Below are 22,819 nucleotides of genomic sequence, written 5' to 3' on the forward strand. Positions count from 1 at the left end.
TAAGTACCCAAGCTTCTTTTGAGTAATATTAACTATTTTCCAAACTCCGCCTTCACTAACCATTCCTTTTACACTTATTGTGCCTAAATAACTGTTGGCTAGCTGCACAAGGAACTGATCCAGATGAAAGATTGCCTTTACTCCCTTCCTTCCCCTTCAGCCATTTTCCAGCCAAACCTGTTTCTCTGCAGAATTCACTGGTCAAGAGCTTTACTGTACTTTAGAGAAGGTGCAGAACATGGCAGGGAGTATCTAAGCAGTGTTGTCACTAGCCACAGACAACTCTGCTGTAACACCAGAAATGTAAAAGGTAGAAAATTTACTGAAGTGTTGGATGCTCTGGAAAAGTTAGAGTCTTACTCAGTCTAAAACAATCTTCTCAAGAAAAAAAACCCACCCCCCTACCCCAAACAAAAAAAAGCCCTAACCGCCAAAAAAACCCAAACCCACAAACAACCCCTCCTCCCCAAAACCCCTGAACAACCAAAAGGTGGTACATATACCATATACCAAACAGTTCAATACTGCAGCAAAGCTACTGAGAATTGTAGTACATTCTGAAATGCAGAGAAGTTACCCAAAGACACTGTCTGTACTAACCTGTGGCACAGCACTGCTACCAAATATGCCTTTGAGGATGGCAAGGCACCGTCCAACAATGACATCATCGCTGATATTTTCCATGATCCCTGCTGCTTCTCCTGCTACCAAGGCCAACAAAATTGGTGCTGAGAGGGCGGGGGGAAGGAGAGAAAAAAACACAACTGAATTATTGAAATTGAACATTTTAATCAGGCAAGTTGGACTTGAATAGGCATGGATCTGCAGCTAAGTCATGAGGTTAAAAACTAAACAAACCCAACAAAAATAGTCCTAAATCTTCCACCATCATGTTGAATTACGAAAAGCAAAATTAATTAATATATGCTATGGTACTATTTAGAATTATCAAGAGAACTGATGTATTAAAAATTAAATACACACATTAGGAAGTACAGCATGCAGAAGAGAGGAAAGGTTTTCTTTAGTGAAGACATCACTTGTTTGACATAGGAGTTTCCACCGGGATTTAACAGTCATCTGTGCTACATTTAAGGGAACTTAATACCTTCCAAACCATCTAATTTAGGTACAATTAACATCAGCATAGCAGTTAAGTTACCTGTATAGGTACTTCAATTGTATAAAGTATCTAGATTTCTTTGTTACCAATGCACATTCACATTAAATAATCTCAATGGAGTGGAAACTATGAACAGTAGAACAATATCAAGAAAAGCAGTGATTCTAAGAAGAACTTAGAAGTCAAATGGACAGATATCAAGTAACTCAGCTGTCCATGTGATGCTGTGGTGAAGACTGTTAATGTGACTATACAATCTACAAACAAATAGATGAGGTCATTTTACCTCTGACCAGCTATGGTAAGACTAAGCATACATTTGTGGTAGCCACAAATTCAAGGGAAAACTTAGATAAGTATCAAAGAGCTACCAAAATAACCCAATGACAAGAAACACGCATTTCAAGAAGTGACTTGTAGATCCGAGCATGGTTACTTAATGAAAACTCTCTCAGTTATCTTTCTCCTGCTGGAGATATTTATGAGTTCCTAAATTTAGCAAGGGAAATACTACAGCTAGAAACAGATGTGAAGCATATTGAAATGGGAAATACAGTCCTTCTTAAAAATTTGGCTTTAACTTTTGTACAGATTTCCAAAATGATTAGTGAATTCCTTATATCCTGGTATATACGGAGATCTCCTGGTATACATTCCCAGCGAGTTACTGCTCTTTAAAGAAAACTGGCTAAAGTTCAGTTGCAATACACAGGCTGGAAGACCCAGTAATATATTCTGGTTAAAAACAAAAGTCTTTGAAATTCTGAAGAAGTTAGACTAGTAAGGATGTTACAACTACAAAGATAATTACACTACGCAAGATACAATTAAGACACTTCAATACACAGGACCTCTGGGACTAGAAAGAATTTATTAGACAAAAAAGTTACAGGATTGCTCCTCTAGTTAAACTCCATTTTCTGAAAGATTAAGCCTAGTCTTTTAAACAATTGAAGGAAAGAACAAAAAACTGGTCTCCTATCATCCACAGACATTGGGGAATTTTTTTTTGTCATTTCAGCAGCAAAGTTTTTCCTAGTTTGCCATCCTTGACACAATGAGATCCCTGAACTTTCCAGCAATTCCTGTCAACGTATTTTTTCTTGATAGAACAACTACATATTAAAAATGCAGCTTCCAGTGAATTTGTTCATGATAACTTGTGTTCAGACAACCCCAAAATATTTTTATGGAAATCCCGCCTTTCCAGGTATGAGACCCTGTTCTGTAAGCATTTATCCAGACCTGAAAATGTTGCTATTCAGTCACCTGGATTAATTCAGAACTGTAAGAGAAAGCCAGAAGGTTGTAGCAGAACAGTGACTATTTTGCTACGCAAATATCAAAGTGCTGCTCAGAAAATCTTCTTGCATGATAAGCATGTGTCACTGCATCACAAAAAATTCTCGAGGCAGTGATGTTTACTGAGCCTTGATACCAAACAGCAAGCAGAGAACGTGGTTTAGCCAGAGATCAGAGAGTAACCACAAAACTATGACAGAGAAAGGGCCTCATCTTTTTCATCACATCTCTAGGAAAAACAGAAGAGCCAGGCAAGAAAAGAGAGACTGAAATGTCATTGGACTTCCAGAAAACACTGAGTGTTTCTACCATGAGTTCCTCTGCCCTGTGCTGATGGAGTCTCTCCATCCTAAAGTGTGTCTACAAGGCTACAACAATAATCCAACAGCATTGCAGAGCAAGAGGCACCAACAGCACAGGGCAGCTGCTCTGGGACACGTGTAGCGTTCCTGAGGCTACAGGTTTTCTCAGCAGTCATCATCTGAACTAGACTTAAACCACAGGGAGGATTCCTGTCTGAGGTACAACAGGTCACCCAACAGCAGTACAAACACATGCAGTCTTTTCATCTGAGTTTCACTGCATTCACCCACCTATCTTTAAACCCTTCTCAGAGGCCAGTTGGTCCCTGCCAACACAAGACCTTTAAAGAACTTTCACAGAGCTAATACAGCATGTGCTGTGATACTTTGGTTTTTTTTGTTTCTGGATTAATAATTGTTCTCCGATTTGTTCAGTTTAAATAGTCTCTGCCCAAAGTGCTACGGCTACAGAAATACAGAATATGACAGAATAACAGCTTTACAAGTTCAGTCAGGTCTGCTTTAGTATTTCACAGTGTAATCATGTTAACTGCCACCTAACTATCCACAAGAAATGGTAATTGATTTTTTTTCTATTTCAGCCATCTGACTTATGCTTTAGCATAGGATTTTATTGCACTTCTATTTTATTTCTATGTGCTCTGCCTATTTTCATGAGAAAGAAGGTTTTGCATCTAGCAGCAAAACCTTTGTATGCGAGATTGTCTTTCAGTCTAAACCAAAACCCCATCACTACTTGTTAAGTATGTAACACAGCCATCTTAAAGCCACAAAAGCAGATACACAAACAGCCTTATTATCCACGGCTCATTGCTTGTATCTCTCCAGACAAGTCTCACCAAACATTGTAACAATTAAATACCCTAGAAAGGCAGGTTCCTTGCGCAGCAATTTTCTCCAGTTAAAAGAAAAACCTGTCCTGCCCATGACAGGCTGGAAGAAAAACCCGTGGTACTTTAAACAGTCATCTGCAAGAAAAATAACTCATTTAATAGTGCTCACTGTATATACACCTTTGCTTTTAGTATGGCAATGAATAAAAACAGTACGCTTACTGAAAAATATCTTCTGACAACCTCTTGTCACAGACACCAGCTGCAGATAAAAAAAACTACTAATGGCAAAGTCCAGCTGTAGAAACAGGCAGAGCAAAACCTTTTGCCTACTTAAGCATTTTCTAAAGAGGAGTTCTAAAATCATCTGTCAGTCTGAGACTCATGGTCTGTAAGTCACAGCCGCTTTGCTGCTCAAAACAGGAAACAGTCATCCATTCAACAAATTGGATCCACTGCAGCTAGCTTGCCTTTCCTCCAGGGCAGACTGCATCTTAACCATATGGATGGGCCTGCAGCTCATCAAGCTGGAAAGGTAATGCTCAGCAAGAGGAATGGAGCTATCACAAAGCCTCTAGTCTGCTCCACTGACATCTGAGTGTTCAATACTCTGTAAAGGCTGCACTGCACCCCTCTGAGAAATCAAAGCAGGATAACATACAAGCATTGAGTTCTGCAAGTCAGCCATGTAAGAGAATACACAAGTCAATAGCACCCCTTACATCTGAAAAAAATGTAGTTTATCTTGGTTAGATCCTAGCCACTTAAGTTTGAAATCCTGGGCAGCAAAGTCACCTGTACCAGAAAGGACTAGAGGTCACAGACAAAAGGGGCTCATCTACAGTTATCGCATCATCCTAGATTAGATGGACAGTCCCATGAAAGAGGTCTGGCTTCAAACTATCAGTTGAAATTTAAAAACATCCAGGAAGCTGAGGTTTTCAAAACTAAGACTAAATTGGATGCCAGTCCCATCTGCATGAGAAGCTTAGTAAAAGAGGGGAAGAGCTCAAACAATATTCTAAGTGGCCAGAGAGAAACTTAATTTCAAAGAGACTTATGAACTAAGAAGTGGCTTTTAATTCAGAAAAGCTGCAGAGGCAAATCACCCTTTTCTTGAAGAACTCAGTACATCCTCCTGACAAAGTAGATACTGAATTAAGACAACACTGCTCTTCAGCAAACAAAATGCACATTATTTGCGGTATTTTTTAAACACTATATAAACATGTTAGATGAGGTTTGGGGTTTTTTTTTCTTAATACAGCACAATAAAAATCAAAAAAGTTAATTTTTTCAGAATACCAGTGGCAATTAAATAGATGGTTAAAAGAAGCAACCAAGATAATACTGAGTAAGTCACAGAACAACTTCAATGTGCAAGACAATAAAGTAGCCAATAAAACTGTAAGTGTTATGGTAGATAGGTAGCAACACAATTTAACAGACATAGCCTCCAATTCAGTATTGGTAAACCCATACTCATCCATGTCCTGCCCTAATTTACTACAGAATTGTTTACAAGTCAGTGCTGCTCTCTGCTTCCATTTGTCTTCCTACAAATACTATCTTCTTATCATATCCATATGTGAACACTCACAGCATCATAAAAAGTGCTCTTTTCTGGATCTGAAACTACACAAATGAGACACTGGCAAAAGTAGACATGCACCACAGCTACCTTTGTACAGGTTCCAAAACAGGAAAAGTTCTCCTCTGCTTGCAGTAGTGCTACCAACATGACCAAACAAATTGACACTTGGATCCCAGAAGACACGATCAAAACACAACACAACCTAGAAACAAAAAAAATCAAGACTTGGGAAGCGCACACAATGAAAACAAAAATAGAGACAATTACACTCATTGGTGTTTATCACTGGAAAGGTCAAGAAAGGAAAATCTGGTGAATATATACTGCATATACATAATACATAACAGTGTATACCTACACTGCCTTCCATAGGTTAGTGTGCCCTCACAGTTTACAAATTTGCTGGTTAACAAGCTACAGCAGACATATTGAGTCAATCTACTTCTGAAATTTAACTATTTAAAAATTGTGTGGGAAATAGAGAAGAGGTCCTTACAGTTCTTCAGATAATTTTCAGCATCAAAATCTAGCAAAACAGCAGTGGAAAAAACGTTCTTCCTCTCATCCACCAAACATTTTCCACAGACATTTCAGATTCTACCTATTGCAAACCCTGGTCTGCTGCAGTTCCCTCAAAGACCAAGTCACCTTGTTAAGGTTGCCAAATCCCATACGCTGCACTGCAGAAGTTTTCCACTCAGGAAGAGGTGGCACAAACTGTACTGCTGGAGGCTGCTGTTTCAATACTCCCAAGGGAAGAGTACACAGCACAGCATCACATTTGTAAATGAAAGTCTGGCTAGTAGATCGGGTATTTACAGCTATCACTTCACAGCCTGGAAAGGGGAGAGAAAACCAATCATTTAATAGGCCAGGAGGCAAGAGCATTAGATTAAATATTAAAGAAACTACCATAAAAACATATCCACATCAGAAAACATTTGTTTATCGAGACAACTTTACACTAACAATTACTTCACTTGTAGGCAAGTGAATGTTACTGGCCATATAGCTCAATTCCAGAAAGTGTAATTTACGCAGCATCTGAAAATGGCCATACTGGGATAAGCCGAAAGGTTCTTCATTTAGGACAGTGAATGATATTTAAATATATGCATAAATAGAGCAAGTAGAGTGAGCCTCTCATTGAGTTGCTCTCCCAGTTGACAGTTTCCTACACAATTAATCACAATAAGAAGTGTGGCTGTTTATCTAACTCAAAACATATAATGAGAGGGTTTTTACGAGATCAATCTTCACATCTGCTTCCAGAAGCACTTAAACCTAATTTCTATGATCATACTCCCTCAGAGCAGTTTTCTGGCGGAGGTGGCTTCATTTACCTGATGCTGTATAGCGAACCTGTCGAACTGCTGTGTTTAATTTAATATCTAGCCCTTCTGCCAAGGCTACAGGCACACAGGAATATCCATTCCTCACAGTCAAGTGACTGCCTGTGAATTCAAAGTCATCATCCTACAACAAAAGATGCATAAAAAGCATGCATTTATAATGAAATCACATAATTCAATAGAAAATAATCAGCAAATCTACACAATGGCAAAATTTTTTTCTAAAACCTTTTTTTCAAAGAGTTGAATAAATTTGAAAATCTTTCTGTTAATTAGTCAAGTAGTAAGTATAGGAACTTTCAGTAGAAAGTATTATTAGATCGTTTTGGCACTAACAAAAAGCTGACAGCACTTCAGTGTTTAGAAGTTATTAACATAGAGAAGCTTCCATGAGAATGAAGTAAATATAGCTTAAGTTTTTAGTGTATTGCTGAATGAATACATTAATTAGCTACCTGGTCCCAGTGCTTCAGTGAAAGCGTAGATAGGGGTGTAGCATTAGCAAATTCTAGGTTTGCAAAATGCCAGTCAAGTATTTGCCTGTCTCTTGATGACAGATAAACATCACTAGAAAAAACCAAACATAATACAAAGACATTTAGTTTGCTGGAGTATGATGTTGCAAATACATTGCTTTTGAAAAATTTATTCACAGTCTTTTTTGAGTCCCTCCTTAGTGGAAAAATAAAAAAAGAACACAAGCAGATTCTGTTTCAAGGAGTTGGACCTCCTTGATGAAAGCTGAGCATCAAAGCCCAGCAAATTCACATTTTCAAAGTAGAATACATGTAAAATATTCTAAATGAAGCTAGAAACTTAACTTTCGAAATAAAAAAGTTACATAAATAATGGCTTAAGTAGCATGTATAAAGACAACAACTAAAAACCTAGTGTAATCACATACAGCACAAAACAATAATATTCTGCCAAAATAAGCAGGATTGGTATGCTATCATTAGTGATGGGAATTTAAAATCTCAAAGGCTTCCTGAGATCAGGCACTGATTACAGTAAGGATTTCTACTGAAATGCACCCTAGCTAAGAACCACCTTTTTTGTCCGAGTCACCTCTAAAAATGAGGAAGATTAGTTTAAAGCTGAAGGAACTCAAACTTCATGTTTGTACCCTCCTAACCCCTTGAGTTACCATAATTAAAACAAAGCATACCATAGCATTTTTTGAAACTAAGTGAAAAGTAGTAAAAAACCTGCTTTCCTGAGTATTTATTTTTATAGTTTGTATCTTTACCTTGGTGGATTGGCTTCAAGTTCTTGTAACTTCTCTTCCAGCTTTCCTTGTGTTTCTGCCAATTCATCATACTCCTAATAAGATTTAAAGCTAGCATTAAAATCAGTTTACATGTAAAAGGACTTAAAGACATCATGTAGCATCAGACTAGACCTAACCTCAAGAGAAATCAGTGGAAGATTCATGTTTTTAGTGGAATCTAAATCAAGTTCGTTATTTATTCAACATTTAATCCAGCATATTTTGCCCTTCTGCTGTTCGAATATATAGAAGTCTATGCCACACTGCAGAAAAGATCAGTACACTAATATTTCAGGAATTTAAACACTCAGATCTAAAGAACATGCAGGTCCATTACAATCCTGCAATTTTAAGGGCTCCTATGGTACTGAGAGCTTTTTCATATTGGACAAAATGTTATTTCTATTCTTCTTTCTCTCTTGAAAGATTATAGTTCATATCAAACAGAGATTTCCAAAGCAGAAGCAGTCATGCAAAAGGCAAAGACATGATCTAATTCAAGCTCCTTTCAGAGGTTTGGGGTTTGTTGGGTTTTTTTCCTTTATTTTAAAAAATATTAGTAGAACTAGGTATAAAGGCAACAATCATTTTCCTTCAAGGCAGAATAATTTGGAGTGTCCAACAATAGCAACAGGAGCACAAAGCTGTTCATTGGTGACAAAATAGAAGAGCTACTACTTATGTATACATAAAAACATTGAGCTTCCAAATAAAGGTATGTATCTTCTATTGCACAAGTCGCTGAAAAATGATCCTTAGTTCTATCTGACCTGGTTTAGCAGCATGTCTTTCACTATCATAGAAAGCACAGTTTTTAAGGTTTCCTTTTTAAGGCATATTTCTACATCAACATACACCCAGAGAGGGGGACTAACTCTGCTTGTCAAGACAGAGCTCTGTAATGATAATCTTTGGATAGAAAGAAGTCTTTTATTCAGGAAATCACCTTTTCTATCTTGGAAAAAGAGCGTTTCTCTTCAAGTGCAGATTTTATTTCCAGACTATTGTGAGACCCAGCAGTACTAACTAAAGACCAAGTGTGATCTAAAACTTAGCCTTCAAAACATTAAATCCTGTCTGACATGAGCCAGCACAGACTATTACCTAAAATTGAGCCTTCATCGTGTTAATACTCTCCATCATAAGCCATGAAAGACAGGTACCTAAAGGTACTTAATGCAGCCCTGTTATCAGTATTACAACCCAGAGTTACCATCAATCACGTTCTCTTGAGAGTGTTGGATCAGAGTGAGAGATGTGGAAACATTTATATTGGCTTATTTTGGCTGGCTGCTGAAGTCCTCAGCAACCACTGACTTAAGTGCTGTATGTATGTCATCCTTTACCTTGCAAAGCGCAGTCAGATCTCTGTGTTTGCTTTTCACAAGAAACTCTGCTGTAATATCCCGAGGTGGCTTCACTTCTGATGCTTCCTTATACTGTTGATGAAGTTCTTTAATCTTCTCTTTTAAATTCACCATCTTTTTCAGGTGGAGTAGAAAAAGGGAGCAAGGGGTGGGGGGAGGGGAGGGAAGAAGGAAAGGTAGATTTCATGCATGTTATTGTGTAAAATGGATATTCATCTCAAACTATGCCATTATACCAAAGAGATTTCCAGGTTTTGACAGATGTTACTTATATATAAGCAATTCTACCTCCAAGAAACCACAATAAATACCACCAACCCCAAATCAACATGGCTTAGACCCAACATTGTTGATTTCTTACAAAATATCTTGCAAATAACTTAGGATATGAGAGCTATCCTCAGACATTTTTAATTTGAGAAACTTCCATGAAGATGTAAAGATGTCATCTACCACAACCAAAACTAATTTAAGTAGGCCTAAAACACTGTTTCTACACTACAAATCAGATTTGTGGTAAAGAAAGTAAACATTTTAAAATAACCCCCCAAAAGTCTCAGTCATTATCAACATCTCTCAAGGAAGCTATGACACAACACTGTTTATCATGTCTGTCCTCTCCCTTTCTTTTCCCATATTTATGTTTTACAGTCTTCTGCCTAGTCACTTATGTGCTCCTCCTCAAAAATGGAGACTCCATTGTTATAACAGTGCCTCTAGAAAGGTCTTAAATGAACAGATATGTTTAAGAACAGCATTAATGGCAACTTTCTGATATTTTTCCATGGAAGTTTTTGTTCATTTTGCCACTTTCTGAGGAACACAATGCTATCCTTTTGTTCTAAATGTCATTATCTGACCTTGTTAAGAAGATCTTTCAACTCCTCCTGTGTTTTCACAATTTTTTTCCAGTGTTCAATCTGCTCGTCCTTCACATGCTTCTCCTGCAATCTGGAAAAGGTAAGTAGTTAGTTCACCATAAAATCCTCACATTATTGAGAAAACTCATTATCACAATCTAATTAACGTAATGCAATAAAAGCACGTCATGGGATATTTTAGTAAATACTCATATGGCAATTAGAAAATTAATACAAGTTTCTGTAAATAAGGGATATCTGACTAGCTAAAGTGTGAGTCTGAAGTTACCTATTATTATTAAAAGGCATATTACAAATGCCATTAGCTTTCAAGTAGCCTAAGTGGGCTGTATGTATGTCAATTATCCACTATCAGTTGCTGTAGCAGTGATTTTCAGGAAGCTTTCAAGAGAAGATGTTTGCTTCTTTAACCATCTTTGGCATAGTTTGCTTCAATAAACAAGAAACACATACACAAATGAGAACTCAGCAGAGACCAAACAGTTGTATTAAGTGGGTAATGCTTACCCTAGGGGCATCACAGTTGTTTCAGATGTCTTTTGGAAAATTCTCCACAAAATAGGAAAGTCTACCATGAAGAGAAAAGTCACTTACTGTATGACAACCTCCAGAGCCTGACCTAGGGAGACAGGCTTATTATTGAGAACATTAAAATCCAGCTGGTGACTGAGGTAGGATGTGGCTTCCAGCAGACGATTAAATTCTTGCTCCACCATTTCATCTTTCTCTTTTGGAACCTAGGAGTCAAAAGAACAAACTTTCTTGTTAATAAACTATTCATAAAAAAAAAAAAAAAAAGAAAAAATACTAGTCACCAAAGCTCAAGGCCTCAGAGACAAGACATTCAAGTAGTCCATAGAAAATTTTAAAAGAAACCAGAGCAATGACATAGATTACCTTCTCTACTGCAGTCTAAATTCACAACAACTATCTGATGGCTATTTTTCAACTGTTATTCACCCCTAACTCCAAGTATACCCTGTGTTGACTGGGAAGTTATATCAGTATCTCATTGCTCTAATTAGGATTCCCCTTCCACTCTGCAGCTGGCCACTTACTCTTGTGCCAATGGTTATCTTCTAGCTCTGTAGATCTTTCTTGTCTGGCATTTTCCCAGACTGAAACACTGAGGTTCACAATTAATACTTCTATTTCTGGGTACATATCATAAGCATAACAAGCAAACTTTTCCAACTGCATATACTAAGATGTTGATTCTTCTACTATTCTTGTGGTGAAATGTCTTAGAACCCCATACTGTTCTGCAGGTAGTGTCTCCCTGGAGACCTACTGCATCATGAAATGAATTTCCCTATTTCTGATGGATCTACTTTTTTGAGAGAATCTTAAGAATGAAGATACCTCGCCCAGCCCATGGCTGCCAAAGATTAGTGACTCACCTACTCTGCAATGAGTGCAAGGTTCTCCTTTTTTCTTATTACTGAAATTCTCCCATCACTCAAGGTTATTAGGTCTCAAAACGAATGATCTCTTTTTTGACACTACTATATTCTATACTATATCCACTATTTATTTCTCAAGATCATGCGCTTCTAAAACATGATAAAAATTTTGACATACTGTCAGTTCACAGGCTGGAATATTATACACAACAGCACTACAGAAGACACAGATTATATGATGTCTAAAGCATATATATATAAATTAATATTTTTTTAACTATATATGTGGATATTTCAAACTTTCCCTATACTTATCTCCAGTCTTGTCCAATCTACAATTTCAAGATACAGATGCATGCTTACATTTCTGCTTATTCATTTGTGTAAAAATTGAAAATCTGTCCCAAAGACCTGTATTGCCTTCCCTGATTGATACTGCTCCCCTTCAGAATTACATGCTGAAATTTCCTCTTTAGCCAGATCTGTACTTAAGATTCTTCTATGCCACCCTCTCCAGTAGCTGCTGCCACTCACATTTGATAACAATTGTGTTAACTCTGTAGCTATATAACAACGTAATCTTTACCTATTATATTCAAAAAGATTTGGGTTTTATACTAAATAGAACATGTATTTCACAATTATGAGACTATTTTCGTATATGTACCAGAAAGCTTCAACAAGGCTACTGAACATAGCAGAGGTATAAAGGAAAGCTTCAAATGGCAGTTCCCAAATGTAAACTTTTTTGTCACATTCCAGTGATACACCCACTGCTGACCTAACCTTTGTATTCTTGTACTACACCTGAATACTAGGATCTACTTTAACAACGTGGGTAACAACGTGGGTACGTACTGCTGTGCCCTTTTAATTTTTTTAATCATGAAGAAGGGAGAGCTGGAAATGAAAAGGCATGATCTAAATGACTTGGTTTCTAGGATACTTCCTTACAGTCAATCCATGGATAAGTGATTTTGTCTCTGAAGAGAAGAACCTGGGGATGAACAGGATGCTGCCGCAGCTTCTGGCTTAAGTAGAAGCCGTGTCTCAGTGGGCCAGAACTTGGTACACATCCTCAGCAGAAGTCTCAGTTGAAAACAGAGGACTTGCTACCACCAAGCACTGCCTTAAGACTGAACAGAGGCTCTCCAGAGCCACAGGGCAGACTCCACTGAATGATTAGATTTCAGATCTTTTCTGGATGAATAGGTGTAGGACTGAGGGTTTAAAAATTAAAATTAGAGCTCCAGTTTCAAGAAACTGCTGGGAATCACTTTTACCATTTAAGCTTCATCTTCCAAGTTCCAGCTTAAGCATCTATTATTACACCACAAGTCAGCTGCGATGAATGAAGAAGCATTGCCCAAGCATGCAGGGATGGCATTAAGAAAACCTGAAGACAGAGTTGAAACTGAGATGCTGGACCTACAAGGGCAAGAAGAAGGGCTCTCTACATACACAGCAGTAGCAAAAAAGTAAGGATAATGCAGACTGCAGGCCTGCTGCTGAACCTAGTGGTAATGGATATGGAAAAGGCTAAAACACTAAATTCCTCTCTGCCTCAGACTTTATGGGTAAGGTCTGCTCTCAAGCTTCCCCAATCTCTTCTCCTCTCAATGTAATCTCAACAAGTTGGGGGAACGAGCTGACAAAAACCTCATGAAGTTCAAAGGTAGAGCCTTGAAACTGTGATGGAATACCCCCATGCCTCACGACAGGCTGAGGACTGACTGTTGGGTATCAGCTTTGAAGAAAAGGATGTGAGCATCCTGGTGGACAACAAACTGAAGATGGCACTACAAAATACACACTTCCCAGCAATGTGAAGTTAGGATGAAGAAAGGGAAAAGAAATGACATATTGATATTTACATTGCCTACCTTTTCACAGCTGATATCAATGCCTTATTCAGAAGCTTAGGCAGCTGTACAGACAGTAGAACTTCCCAAAGACTATTCAGAACTCCTGTATCAGTAAATTTTTTGGAGAAAACCAACTTACCAACTCACAAATAAAGGATCTGAAACTTGCAGTCATTAAGAGCCCATCCTATATGCGAGAAATTGACTCCATCTTCAGTTCTTCAGAGAGAAGTCTTTCTTAATTAGGTAACACCATGGCAAAGACTAAAATAATAACCGCACTTTAGAGGAGTGGTAACTGAAGGTATAGAACTGCTCGATCTTGGGCCATCATACAGTTGCGAGCAGCAAAAGATTTATGACTTCACTGCAGAGCTTAACAATGAGGATGTATACTCAGTATATAACTTATGTACTTTCCTCTTCAGTAAAATGCAGATAGCAGAGAAAAAGACATAGACGGACTGGCAAGAATGGTTAACCATTTAAAAGATACTTGTATAAACGTGGAAAGCTGTCAAGACAGTAGCCAAGGTATGAAGGACATCCCATTATTACTTGTACCTAGACTTCTAGATGCATTCCCTGCTTTAGATGTCTGAAGTATTATCTGATGTATATTGTTTTCCAATGAGATCTTTGATACTTCCTAGGATGGCTAGGGAATTAGCTAATTTAAAAGCTACAGCTTGCCTCCTGTCAAGTACCATGAAGTCTGCCAAAATGCCAGAGAGAGAGATATGGAACATTAGTACTCTTACTTGAGACAAGAAAGGTTGTGCTCTTGCCTATTACTGGTAGACACAAATTGAGAAAGTTTTGAGGAAGAGTGGGGCAATGAATGGACTTGGGCTCAGGGATAAGCTGAAAGGAAAATGTAAAGGGACAGTATCAAGTTAGTAGACTCTCTATGGACAGAGTGAGAAAAATTTTTGCTTTGAAAAAAGGTAGACATTACTTGCCCAATACTCATTAGTAACCCAATGCGAATGCACCTTTGTAAGAAGCATATCCTGTAGAAAGTGATTTCAGCTTAAACTAAACTTCATTTTCACTGTTTATAAAGTAGTACCTTGACAGTGTCCTTTCAACAATTGCAGCAGAAAGAAATACAACATAAGTAGCCTGACAGCTATTTTAGGATAAGCTTTATACAGTGGGGTAAAAATCAAAGTACTAAGATGTGAAAACATTGCAGAAACAGATAATAGGCATTTAATTTTTAGCAGTGCTAATAATCAAAGGAAAAAGTGTGGCTACATTAAAGAAGGAAAAGAAAGGATTAGTAAAATAACTGCCTTGGTGTAAGCAGCATCATGGAGTATATTAAGGAAAAAGAAGAGAAAGACAACATAAGCAGTACACGTCAAAACACACAGCTTTCAAGGTACAACTGCACCACATCTGAGTGAGCAAATTCAAATCTTCTTTTTAGAGCTTCCATTTTCATTTACTTACTCTTTATCATATGAAGTAACAAGCTTTAACACAGCCTAGATCGTCATCAGTTACAGGCAATACAGAGATATGATCACAGATATTGAAAGTCACATAAGCAAGATTATATTGGCATTTGTGGTATCTGGGTGGTAGAAGATTAAAATATTGGTCATCACTACTCACACCACAACTTCTCTTCCTAATTATCTGTCATAGTCAAAATGGCTTCAAATTAGATAGTTTAGTCAAATGTTCCAGAAGCTATATGTAACAGACATGCTAGGAAACAAGCAGCACACAGAGGCAATCTTATTTATTTATTTTTAAACCAAGGAAAAGCATTCTGGTTTATTATGTAGTCAACACAAGGAAGTGATAAAATTCAGTCTGGAAAATATATCCAGTTACACCTATCAAGCTTTGTTTGCAACAGGTAAGGCGACAAATTTTGTGACATGCCTTTTTAAAATATGACTAGTGTCATAACCTTCCTGTCATTACACTAATAAATGCACACATCTAAACAGCAGCAATTCCCTGCTGCAGCAACCACCTTCGAACACAAGGTGGTGATGTTACCTGTGCCACCAGGTTAGCCAAAGGAGCAATAAGAACCTTTTTTGTGCTGAACAATTCCACCCTACCCCAGCGCTGGGCAGCATGCAGCCACGCTGCCAGTTTCCACCCTGACTGTGTCTCCTAGGATAAATAACATTTGAATGCGGTACTGGAAACACTACAGAGTAATTGGAAGGAATATTCCTTTTCAGACAAACACTCCATTCTCACTGGCTTCTTCTGTAAGTGCCTATCTGATGAGCAAGAGAAGTCCTGGACCACAGGAGCTGCATATGCCTAAGGGCCTTACCTGGAAATAAGTGATCTAGTTGCTGCATACCGTGAACAGAAAGGAGTGGGCTAGAGAAAGAAAAGCTGCATGGGCAAGCTGCAGGCATCACAGTGCTTACTGAGACAATAAAAGCATGGTATAAAGTTCAAAGTAGCTGAACTGTGTGTCTTATTGGGTAGTGTTAGCAGAGGGAGTCTCTTCACATTGCACAAGGATACATCTGCCCCACCATGAGATACTGAAGCATTACTTGGGCAGATGCTGAAACAGCTGGGAGAGGGGGAACACAGCAGTGCAGAGGCAAGCATGTTACATGAAGGACTGGCTTCACAACACGAGAGCAGACTGACTGCTAGAACTGTCTACAATGCTTTCCCTGAGTTTATTATAACACCCTATTCATTTGTGTGCAGTAAGAGAAGCTGCAGGTGCCAGGTTACAACATGTTTGTGCCAAGGATCACTTTTTCAGGCCCCTAGCAAGCAGCTCAGTATCCTCATCTGTCTTCTTTCAGAAGTTACTCTTGGTACCATGTTTTAAGTTTCAGGAGGTAGGAACACTTCCAGTCAATACACATGTGAGATTCAGGACTAAATTAGGATCTATCATTTTTATCTCTAACAGCACTCCTTGACACTGCAGTGAAAAGAAATAAAGCTAATTAAGTTTGTGAATCCCAGCTCTAGAATATTATTTCTGAACTGTTGCATGTATTCAACCAGCTGACATTGGTTAGTCAATCCTTTAAAAAGTAACAAGTAAGTAGAACAGCACAGCAGACAACTGTTTCAAAGAGGAGTTAGACAGACAACCGCCTACGGAAAAACAGTAATGAATTTGGGAAGATCAAAGGGGAACTTAGCTTCCATAAAAAGTCTGAAATTCGAAGTTAAAAACTCATGTGGAAAGAACAGGTTTTAGAAGAATAGGTGCAGATATGCTAGAATATTACTACACTGCCTAAAAATGGACACACACTTTCATTACTCTGTCTCCCTCTTCCTAGAAGCTATCTCCTGCTAGACCAATAGCCTGGTGACAAATACACTGGAGATACTATTTCTTTCTAAAAGGCTCATGAAAACAGTATCAGACTTACAGCTTGTCCATTTGCTTCATAAAGTGGGCATTTTTGTTTGATCTTAGCCAATTCCATATTCACTTGTTTGCTGACCACAGCCATGGGATTTCCTCCTGGAAAACATTTTGTATAGTTAACAACAGTACTCCTGCAAAGTTTGTCTGCAATTAAATAAAAATCCCACATTTAAAGCTATTTCAGAGACTAAACACACCAACTCCAGTGAAAAAAGCATTCCAGTGAAGTAGTAGAACACTGCCAAAGGTCTACTCTTCACAGCAATTCTTGCAACAAGGTCATGAAAAAAAACCCTGCCCACCAACAGTTAAAGGACTGTATGTAAAAAGGGCTGATTATAAAAGCAGAGTCCTAGGATGGCAGCAACCTTAGTATGATTAAGAGTTTATAGCCATAAATGTATCTTCAAAACATTTGTGAGCAGAGCGTTTGAAAAGCCAAGAAAAGCTCCCATAGCTGCACAGTAATTTCAGAAGTTTTTCTAAGTGTGGTGACATGGACATGGAACCTAGAATTCAGTCCCTAAAAACTTAGTGGAACTCCAACAAGTGATTCTAGTGAATACAATCTATGAAGATGAACCATGTACCCCAACTGTACCTGGAAGATGTGTAACTAAACAGATGAGAAAACAATCTAGGAGATTCCACATAGAAACATGAGAAAGGCAGAAAGCATTGACTTTAAGCATCCAGAATCACTAAACACTAAAGCCTCTCTTGTAAGCACAGCAGACGAAAGGAAAAGAATGGTCACAAATGGGAAATGGCATAGAGGAGAAGAAACGTGAGCTTCTTCCACAAAATTAACTTTGGGAAAAGATTTTCAGCTCTAGCTTCCCAATGTTCTCTGATTCTGCAATCCAATCAAACCCAGAGCTTTAGTTCAAAATAGAGAGGGATGTTCAGCCACCTAATACTTTCCTGTCTTTGACTGAACAAGCAGAAGAGCGTTTTGAAGTAGGTCTAAATAAGTTCATGTTTTAAGTTCAACAACCTACTAAAAATTTTAGTTCTTCCACAGTTTACTAACAAAATCAGAAAAGATCCTGTTAACTTCTTTCACCATCCTGAACCACAAGCTCAACCCCTTTAGTAGTCTTTCCTCCTCACATCTCTTCCAGATTCAAAAATATGAAGGATGTCCTTCAAACCATCTCCTTCACTACATGAATCTTTCTTTCTTCATAGCATATGCTGCCTCATTAAAGGCAAAGGGTAGATTCTTTTGGAAAGGAAACACCCATGATGAATTAAATATAAAAATATTACAGTCTTTCACTAAGAAACCTTAAATGTGTTTTACCAGGCCTGTGCAACTTCAATACCCTGTCTGGAAATAGTTTCTGTATGCAATTTAATAAAGACTAATACGACAGACACCAAGTTTTGGCAGTCAGTAAAAATCAGTTAGGTTTTATTATAGGTTTTATAATATTTTATCATTTCACTGCATTACTGAAGGGTATTCCAATCTAAACACGTGCTCATCTTCTTAGTAGAGTAACCAGTATCAATAACTGATGCCAACCTATAAACCAGCATTAAATAGGAAGAAATATGGCTTGTTTGCCATTATTTTTACAACTATTTCTGAAATCACTTAGAAAAAGAACTTTTAGGTTTTAAAACCTGACTCTAAGAAGGGCTTTCTCTTTAGATTGGCTCTGTTCTTCATTCCTCCTCCTCCCTTTTTTTCCTGTGTAAAAGCAAAAACATATTCTATCTCTTTGGGGTCTCTCCCATCTTATAGCTTTGCTATTTATTTGCTCTTATTAACTTTGCTCTTAGCTACTCAACTAATCCCCTCACTAAATTCCTACTTCTCCATGTTCAGTTTCATGGTTATACTTTGGAAGATCCAAGGGAACAACTAAAAGAGTACCAAGAAATTCAGTCCAAGGATCTGAGCTCAGAGGCCACAGGCAGCTGGGTAAAGCAGCTTTAGAAAAACTTGCTCAGCACATGCAGTGAACCCAGTGCAAATACCACCTTTAAAAGGAACTGGGCAGAGAACAGACACACTAAAGGACAGAATGCCAAGGAAAGAGCAAAGAATTCCACTAAGCACAAGCAAACAGCAAAAGAATGGATCTTCAACAGTTTGATAATGTGACAAGCACCTGTATGACTTCAGTGACCAATGAGAACTATGACACCAACAAAAATCCCAGCTTTTAGTGCAGGCTGCCATCTGTTCTGAAGATTCACTAATGAAAAATACTAACTACCAAAGAGGCTGAACTAGAACATCTACTTTTTAATAGTTAAAAATACCCAATTATTTTGGCCATGAAAGGAAACAGCATAATGTTTCAGATTTGTAACATCTTGCCCCACAATTTTCCTCCCCGCTTCTTTTTATTCTGAAAAACTCACCAAGTCCTGTTACCACCATTGCTCCTAGATCAGCAACATAGTTCCCTTTGCGAAAGGTAGCAACTCTTCCTCCTACTCGGTCCTTTTAAAAGCACAATATATTAAACCTCCTGTAACATTGGGCAATACACCTTACTTAAACATAATCACTGAAACTTCTAGAGAATGTAGTATAAGTATTCTCTGATCCTAAGGTTCAATGAACAGAATGTACACTTTTCCAAGAACCTCTGCAAATGAACACTTGATCTCAATTAATTTGCCTAAGTTAAGGAATAACATGTTTAAGTTGCATAAAAAAAAAAAAAAACCAAAACAAAACAAAAGAAAGAAAAGAAAAGGAAAGAAAAAGAAAAAGATGCCTAACCTGATTTGGACAGATTTAACTGTATCTACAGTAGGATCTAATGTGATTCTAAAATCAGTCTTTCATTGTCCATGGATAGATTAAGTTACATACTAGATTTCCTCCTCCCACTTCCTACTACAAAATCCAACAGCTATGTAGGAAATTATTCAGCTGTGCTTGAGAAAACTAAATTTTAGGGTTAGAAAAACCATCAGCCAATTACACCTATCTATTCTCCACAGAAGAGCCAGCTATCAATCAAGAAGATAACCACAAATCAACAGCCCATTTTAGAAGCAGGAAAAAAGTTTTTGATTCTTGACACATACTACCGACTTAAGGATGACACTTATTTTCCTACTGCTTCAAACTTAATAAGGAAGAAAAGCCACCTTTCCCTATTATCAACTAGCTGGATGGTATCAGAGAGAAATATCAATTACAATTGGGCAACGATCCCAAACAGCTACCAATTCATATAAAAATGTAAACTTCTATTTTTAGTAATTATATCAGCAATTCAGAAGCATGTAAACTAACAGTCTAAAAGTTACAGAAAATGAGTGGACACAAAGAAACTACCACCTGAATCACTGAAATCATAATGTGAGAAAACACCAGACAGCCTTAAAAAATAAAGAAATACAGACTACTCAAGAAGAGATGCAGCAGTCTAGAGAAAAATGACTAAAAAATATTGTACATTATTTTAAAACAGCCTCTTGCTGGATCTACCTATTGGTTGTAACAAAGATGCATAGAACAAAACCCAGGTCACAGCACAGATCACTTTCTTTCAGCTTGGGGAAAAAAAAGCCCACAAACCAAAAAAACCACCAAAAGCCCAAAAGCAAACCAACCAACCAAAAAACCCCACAATAAATTTAGGTGAGCAAGAGACTCCTAAACAATTAGGTGGTTGTGCTCTCCTTTGCTCTAGTGGTATGGAACCTGTGAAGGACAGAACCAGCAGCTCTTGCACCCTAGCAACAAGAGCAGTAGCTAGCAAAATGAAGAGCCTGAAACATTACTCTAATAAAAAACCTAAGCAGATTATTTTAATCTGTGCTAAAAAAGTGTCAGAAGTAAATACACAAACAAAATTAAGTCAGGAAGTAAAGCACAAGATAAATTCCAATTTAATTGGTCACTGGATTTATTTATTTTAAATGAGCATCAAGCTGTTCTCAATTGATTAATTATATGAAAAAAACTTTAACTTAAAAAAAAAAAAAGGAGATTCCACTTAGGGCTGGATATAAAAGAATACCTTATTAATGGAAGAACAATCAGCTAGTTCACGTACTGCAAAATGTAGCTCTATATAACTTAAAAGCCTCTGTTAAGCACCAAGTAATAAACAAGGAAAGAATTAATGTAGTCTTAAAAGGTGCCAAGAAAAATATCCTGCCTGATATTGTGTGGCAATTCCAAACAATGATTCTATTTAACGGGCAGGTTCTTGACATACAGACTTGTGCTCTGCTTTCCAGTAAAAAATCAGTTCCTAATCATGAAAGGAAGAAGATTCCAGCCTGTTACTGGTGTAAGCATATGACACTAGCATCTGACTATAGAGTCCACCCCTGAGAAAGCATTAGCCAACTCCCAGTGAGAACAGATACACTCATTTCCTAGTGAGACAGGTTTAGTACTCAGCAATACATCCTGGCTGCCTGTAACCACACACAAGCTTAACCATCTTGGGCATGCTGCTGGGATACTTAGCCTTATGCTAGTACTGAATGTGGTTACTGGTTAAGTTTCTGTACGGAAGTAAAATAGCACAGAAATTCATACCCTGGCTTCCAGAACTGTGACATCCATTCCAAAACTCTGCAGCTGGCGAGCTGCTGCCAACCCAGAGACTCCAGAACCAATAATGATCACCTTTCCAGTCTTCTTGGCTAAAGAAAAGGAAAAATAAGTTACAAGCTCTATATGTGCATTCCTACATCGTAAGCAGTCATGTTAAAGTTGCATTTAAGAGATACCAAAACCAAAAAGCAGCTTCCTTCTCATCAGTAGTTCTGACAGAACAAACTCTTTAACAAAATAGCCACAAAAAGAAAACTGAAGTAAGTATGTACATAATATGGTAACAGTAAAACACTTTACAATTTTTCTTAATGAGACAGGTACAAGAAAAATACACCAGTAGCGCATCTGTGACAAGGAAGAAAACAGGAGGAAAAATACTTCTGAAGGATAATCGTTTGAACAAGAAACTGATTCTTATTAATTACTGTGGGACAAAGTATCATAGGTTTTATTTCTTTCTGCCCCAGAAGAATAAAACCTAGAAAGGACAGACAAGTTCAGCACTTGTAAAATTCAAGCATCATATAAGAATGTAACAAATATAAGTACTGTATTACATTTCTGTCTTTTGTTATTCAAAGGAGGAACAAAGATAACTCATTAAACAGTGACAGTCACCAAATTATCTACAGAAGATTTGCAAATATTTTCCCTCTCAGTGATTTACCTAAATACACGGCTTCTCCATGCCAAAATAAAAAACATGAACATCTATAGCCAGATAGCTCTCCAGCCTTTTTTTATTTTCTCAGCACCGCAATCCTAAAAAAAAATTCCAAAATTTGTCCTAATAAATCACAGAACAATAAAACAAAACTCTAATTAAAAACAATTTTCAAGTTTCTTACTTGGAAGGGGCTTCACTCTTTTGTAGATACCGAAGTTGATTAGACCATGCCGCTCCAGATAGCTGTGTACTCTGTGAACGAGCACCGTATCACCTACAAAATTGTAATGTTTTAAAATTATTCTGTACATTCGGCAGCACATATGTACTGAAAACATACTCACAAGCAAACGTATCACAGCAGCAACCCAGCAAAGTCACACTGAACACATCCCTTTCTGCACCCCCAGTTACCCTACTGAAGAATCTATCTTCTTGAAGAAGGCTAAGGTTAAAGTTTTCTGGAAACCACAAGCTGTTTTCCGTGCTATACTGCAGTTTTAAATACTGCCTGAACAGCTGTACAGGACATTAAATGCTTCTATTTATCTAGTGTGGAAGAACACCTTTTCTGAAATTGAGGGCAGAAATCTGGTGAACTGCACACAGAACTGTAATGCGATTTGCCAGTATTAAGCCAAGCCATTACTGGAGCACTGAGTTCTAATTTTTGTTTTTATAAACACAATAATTCACTATTTTGCAATATTTGATAGTGTATCTGCTTTCATTTCAGCATTATTTTCTTCTTTAATTACTTTTTCTTTATTGCTCCCCTCCACGCTGTTCCAGTTTATTGGAATCTTTTTTGAGAAGGGTGAAATGGCCTACATTTGGAAGCAGTAACTCCTTGCTCTTTTACTGCCTTCTTTCGTCAGAACTAGTCCGTTCAAGTCTTATGC

The 22,819-nt window shown here is 37.7% G+C and overlaps 1 protein-coding gene across 8 annotated transcripts in view; it reads right to left on the minus strand.

Annotated features, from left to right (window-relative positions):
- KDM1A (lysine demethylase 1A) overlaps positions 1-22,819 on the minus strand; it is a 56,987-nt gene that overhangs the window by 17,850 nt on the left and 16,318 nt on the right. For 7 of the 8 annotated variants that reach the window (XR_012653126.1, XR_012653128.1, XR_012653127.1 and 4 more), the window contains 13 exons: positions 22,099-22,191; positions 21,230-21,336; positions 19,081-19,162; positions 16,703-16,797; positions 10,640-10,782; positions 10,025-10,115; positions 9,144-9,278; positions 7,777-7,850; positions 6,983-7,094; positions 6,519-6,651; positions 5,824-6,011; positions 5,263-5,377; positions 601-728 (listed from right to left, as the gene is read on the minus strand). Coding sequence is in view for 2 of the 8 variants with exons in the window: in XM_075047761.1 (XP_074903862.1) it covers positions 601-728; positions 5,263-5,377; positions 5,824-6,011; positions 6,519-6,651; positions 6,983-7,094; positions 7,777-7,850; positions 9,144-9,278; positions 10,025-10,115; positions 10,640-10,782; positions 16,703-16,797; positions 19,081-19,162; positions 21,230-21,336; positions 22,099-22,191 (1,496 nt within the window). In the remaining 6 variants the exon portion in view is untranslated. The remainder of the gene's footprint in view (positions 1-600; positions 729-5,262; positions 5,378-5,823; positions 6,012-6,518; positions 6,652-6,982; positions 7,095-7,776; positions 7,851-9,143; positions 9,279-10,024; positions 10,116-10,639; positions 10,783-16,702; positions 16,798-19,080; positions 19,163-21,229; positions 21,337-22,098; positions 22,192-22,819) is intronic. The other variant, XR_012653129.1, reaches the window with a different exon arrangement.

This window comes from Buteo buteo, chromosome 16 (assembly GCF_964188355.1).
Source record: "Buteo buteo chromosome 16, bButBut1.hap1.1, whole genome shotgun sequence".
Lineage (NCBI taxonomy): Eukaryota > Metazoa > Chordata > Aves > Accipitriformes > Accipitridae > Buteo > Buteo buteo.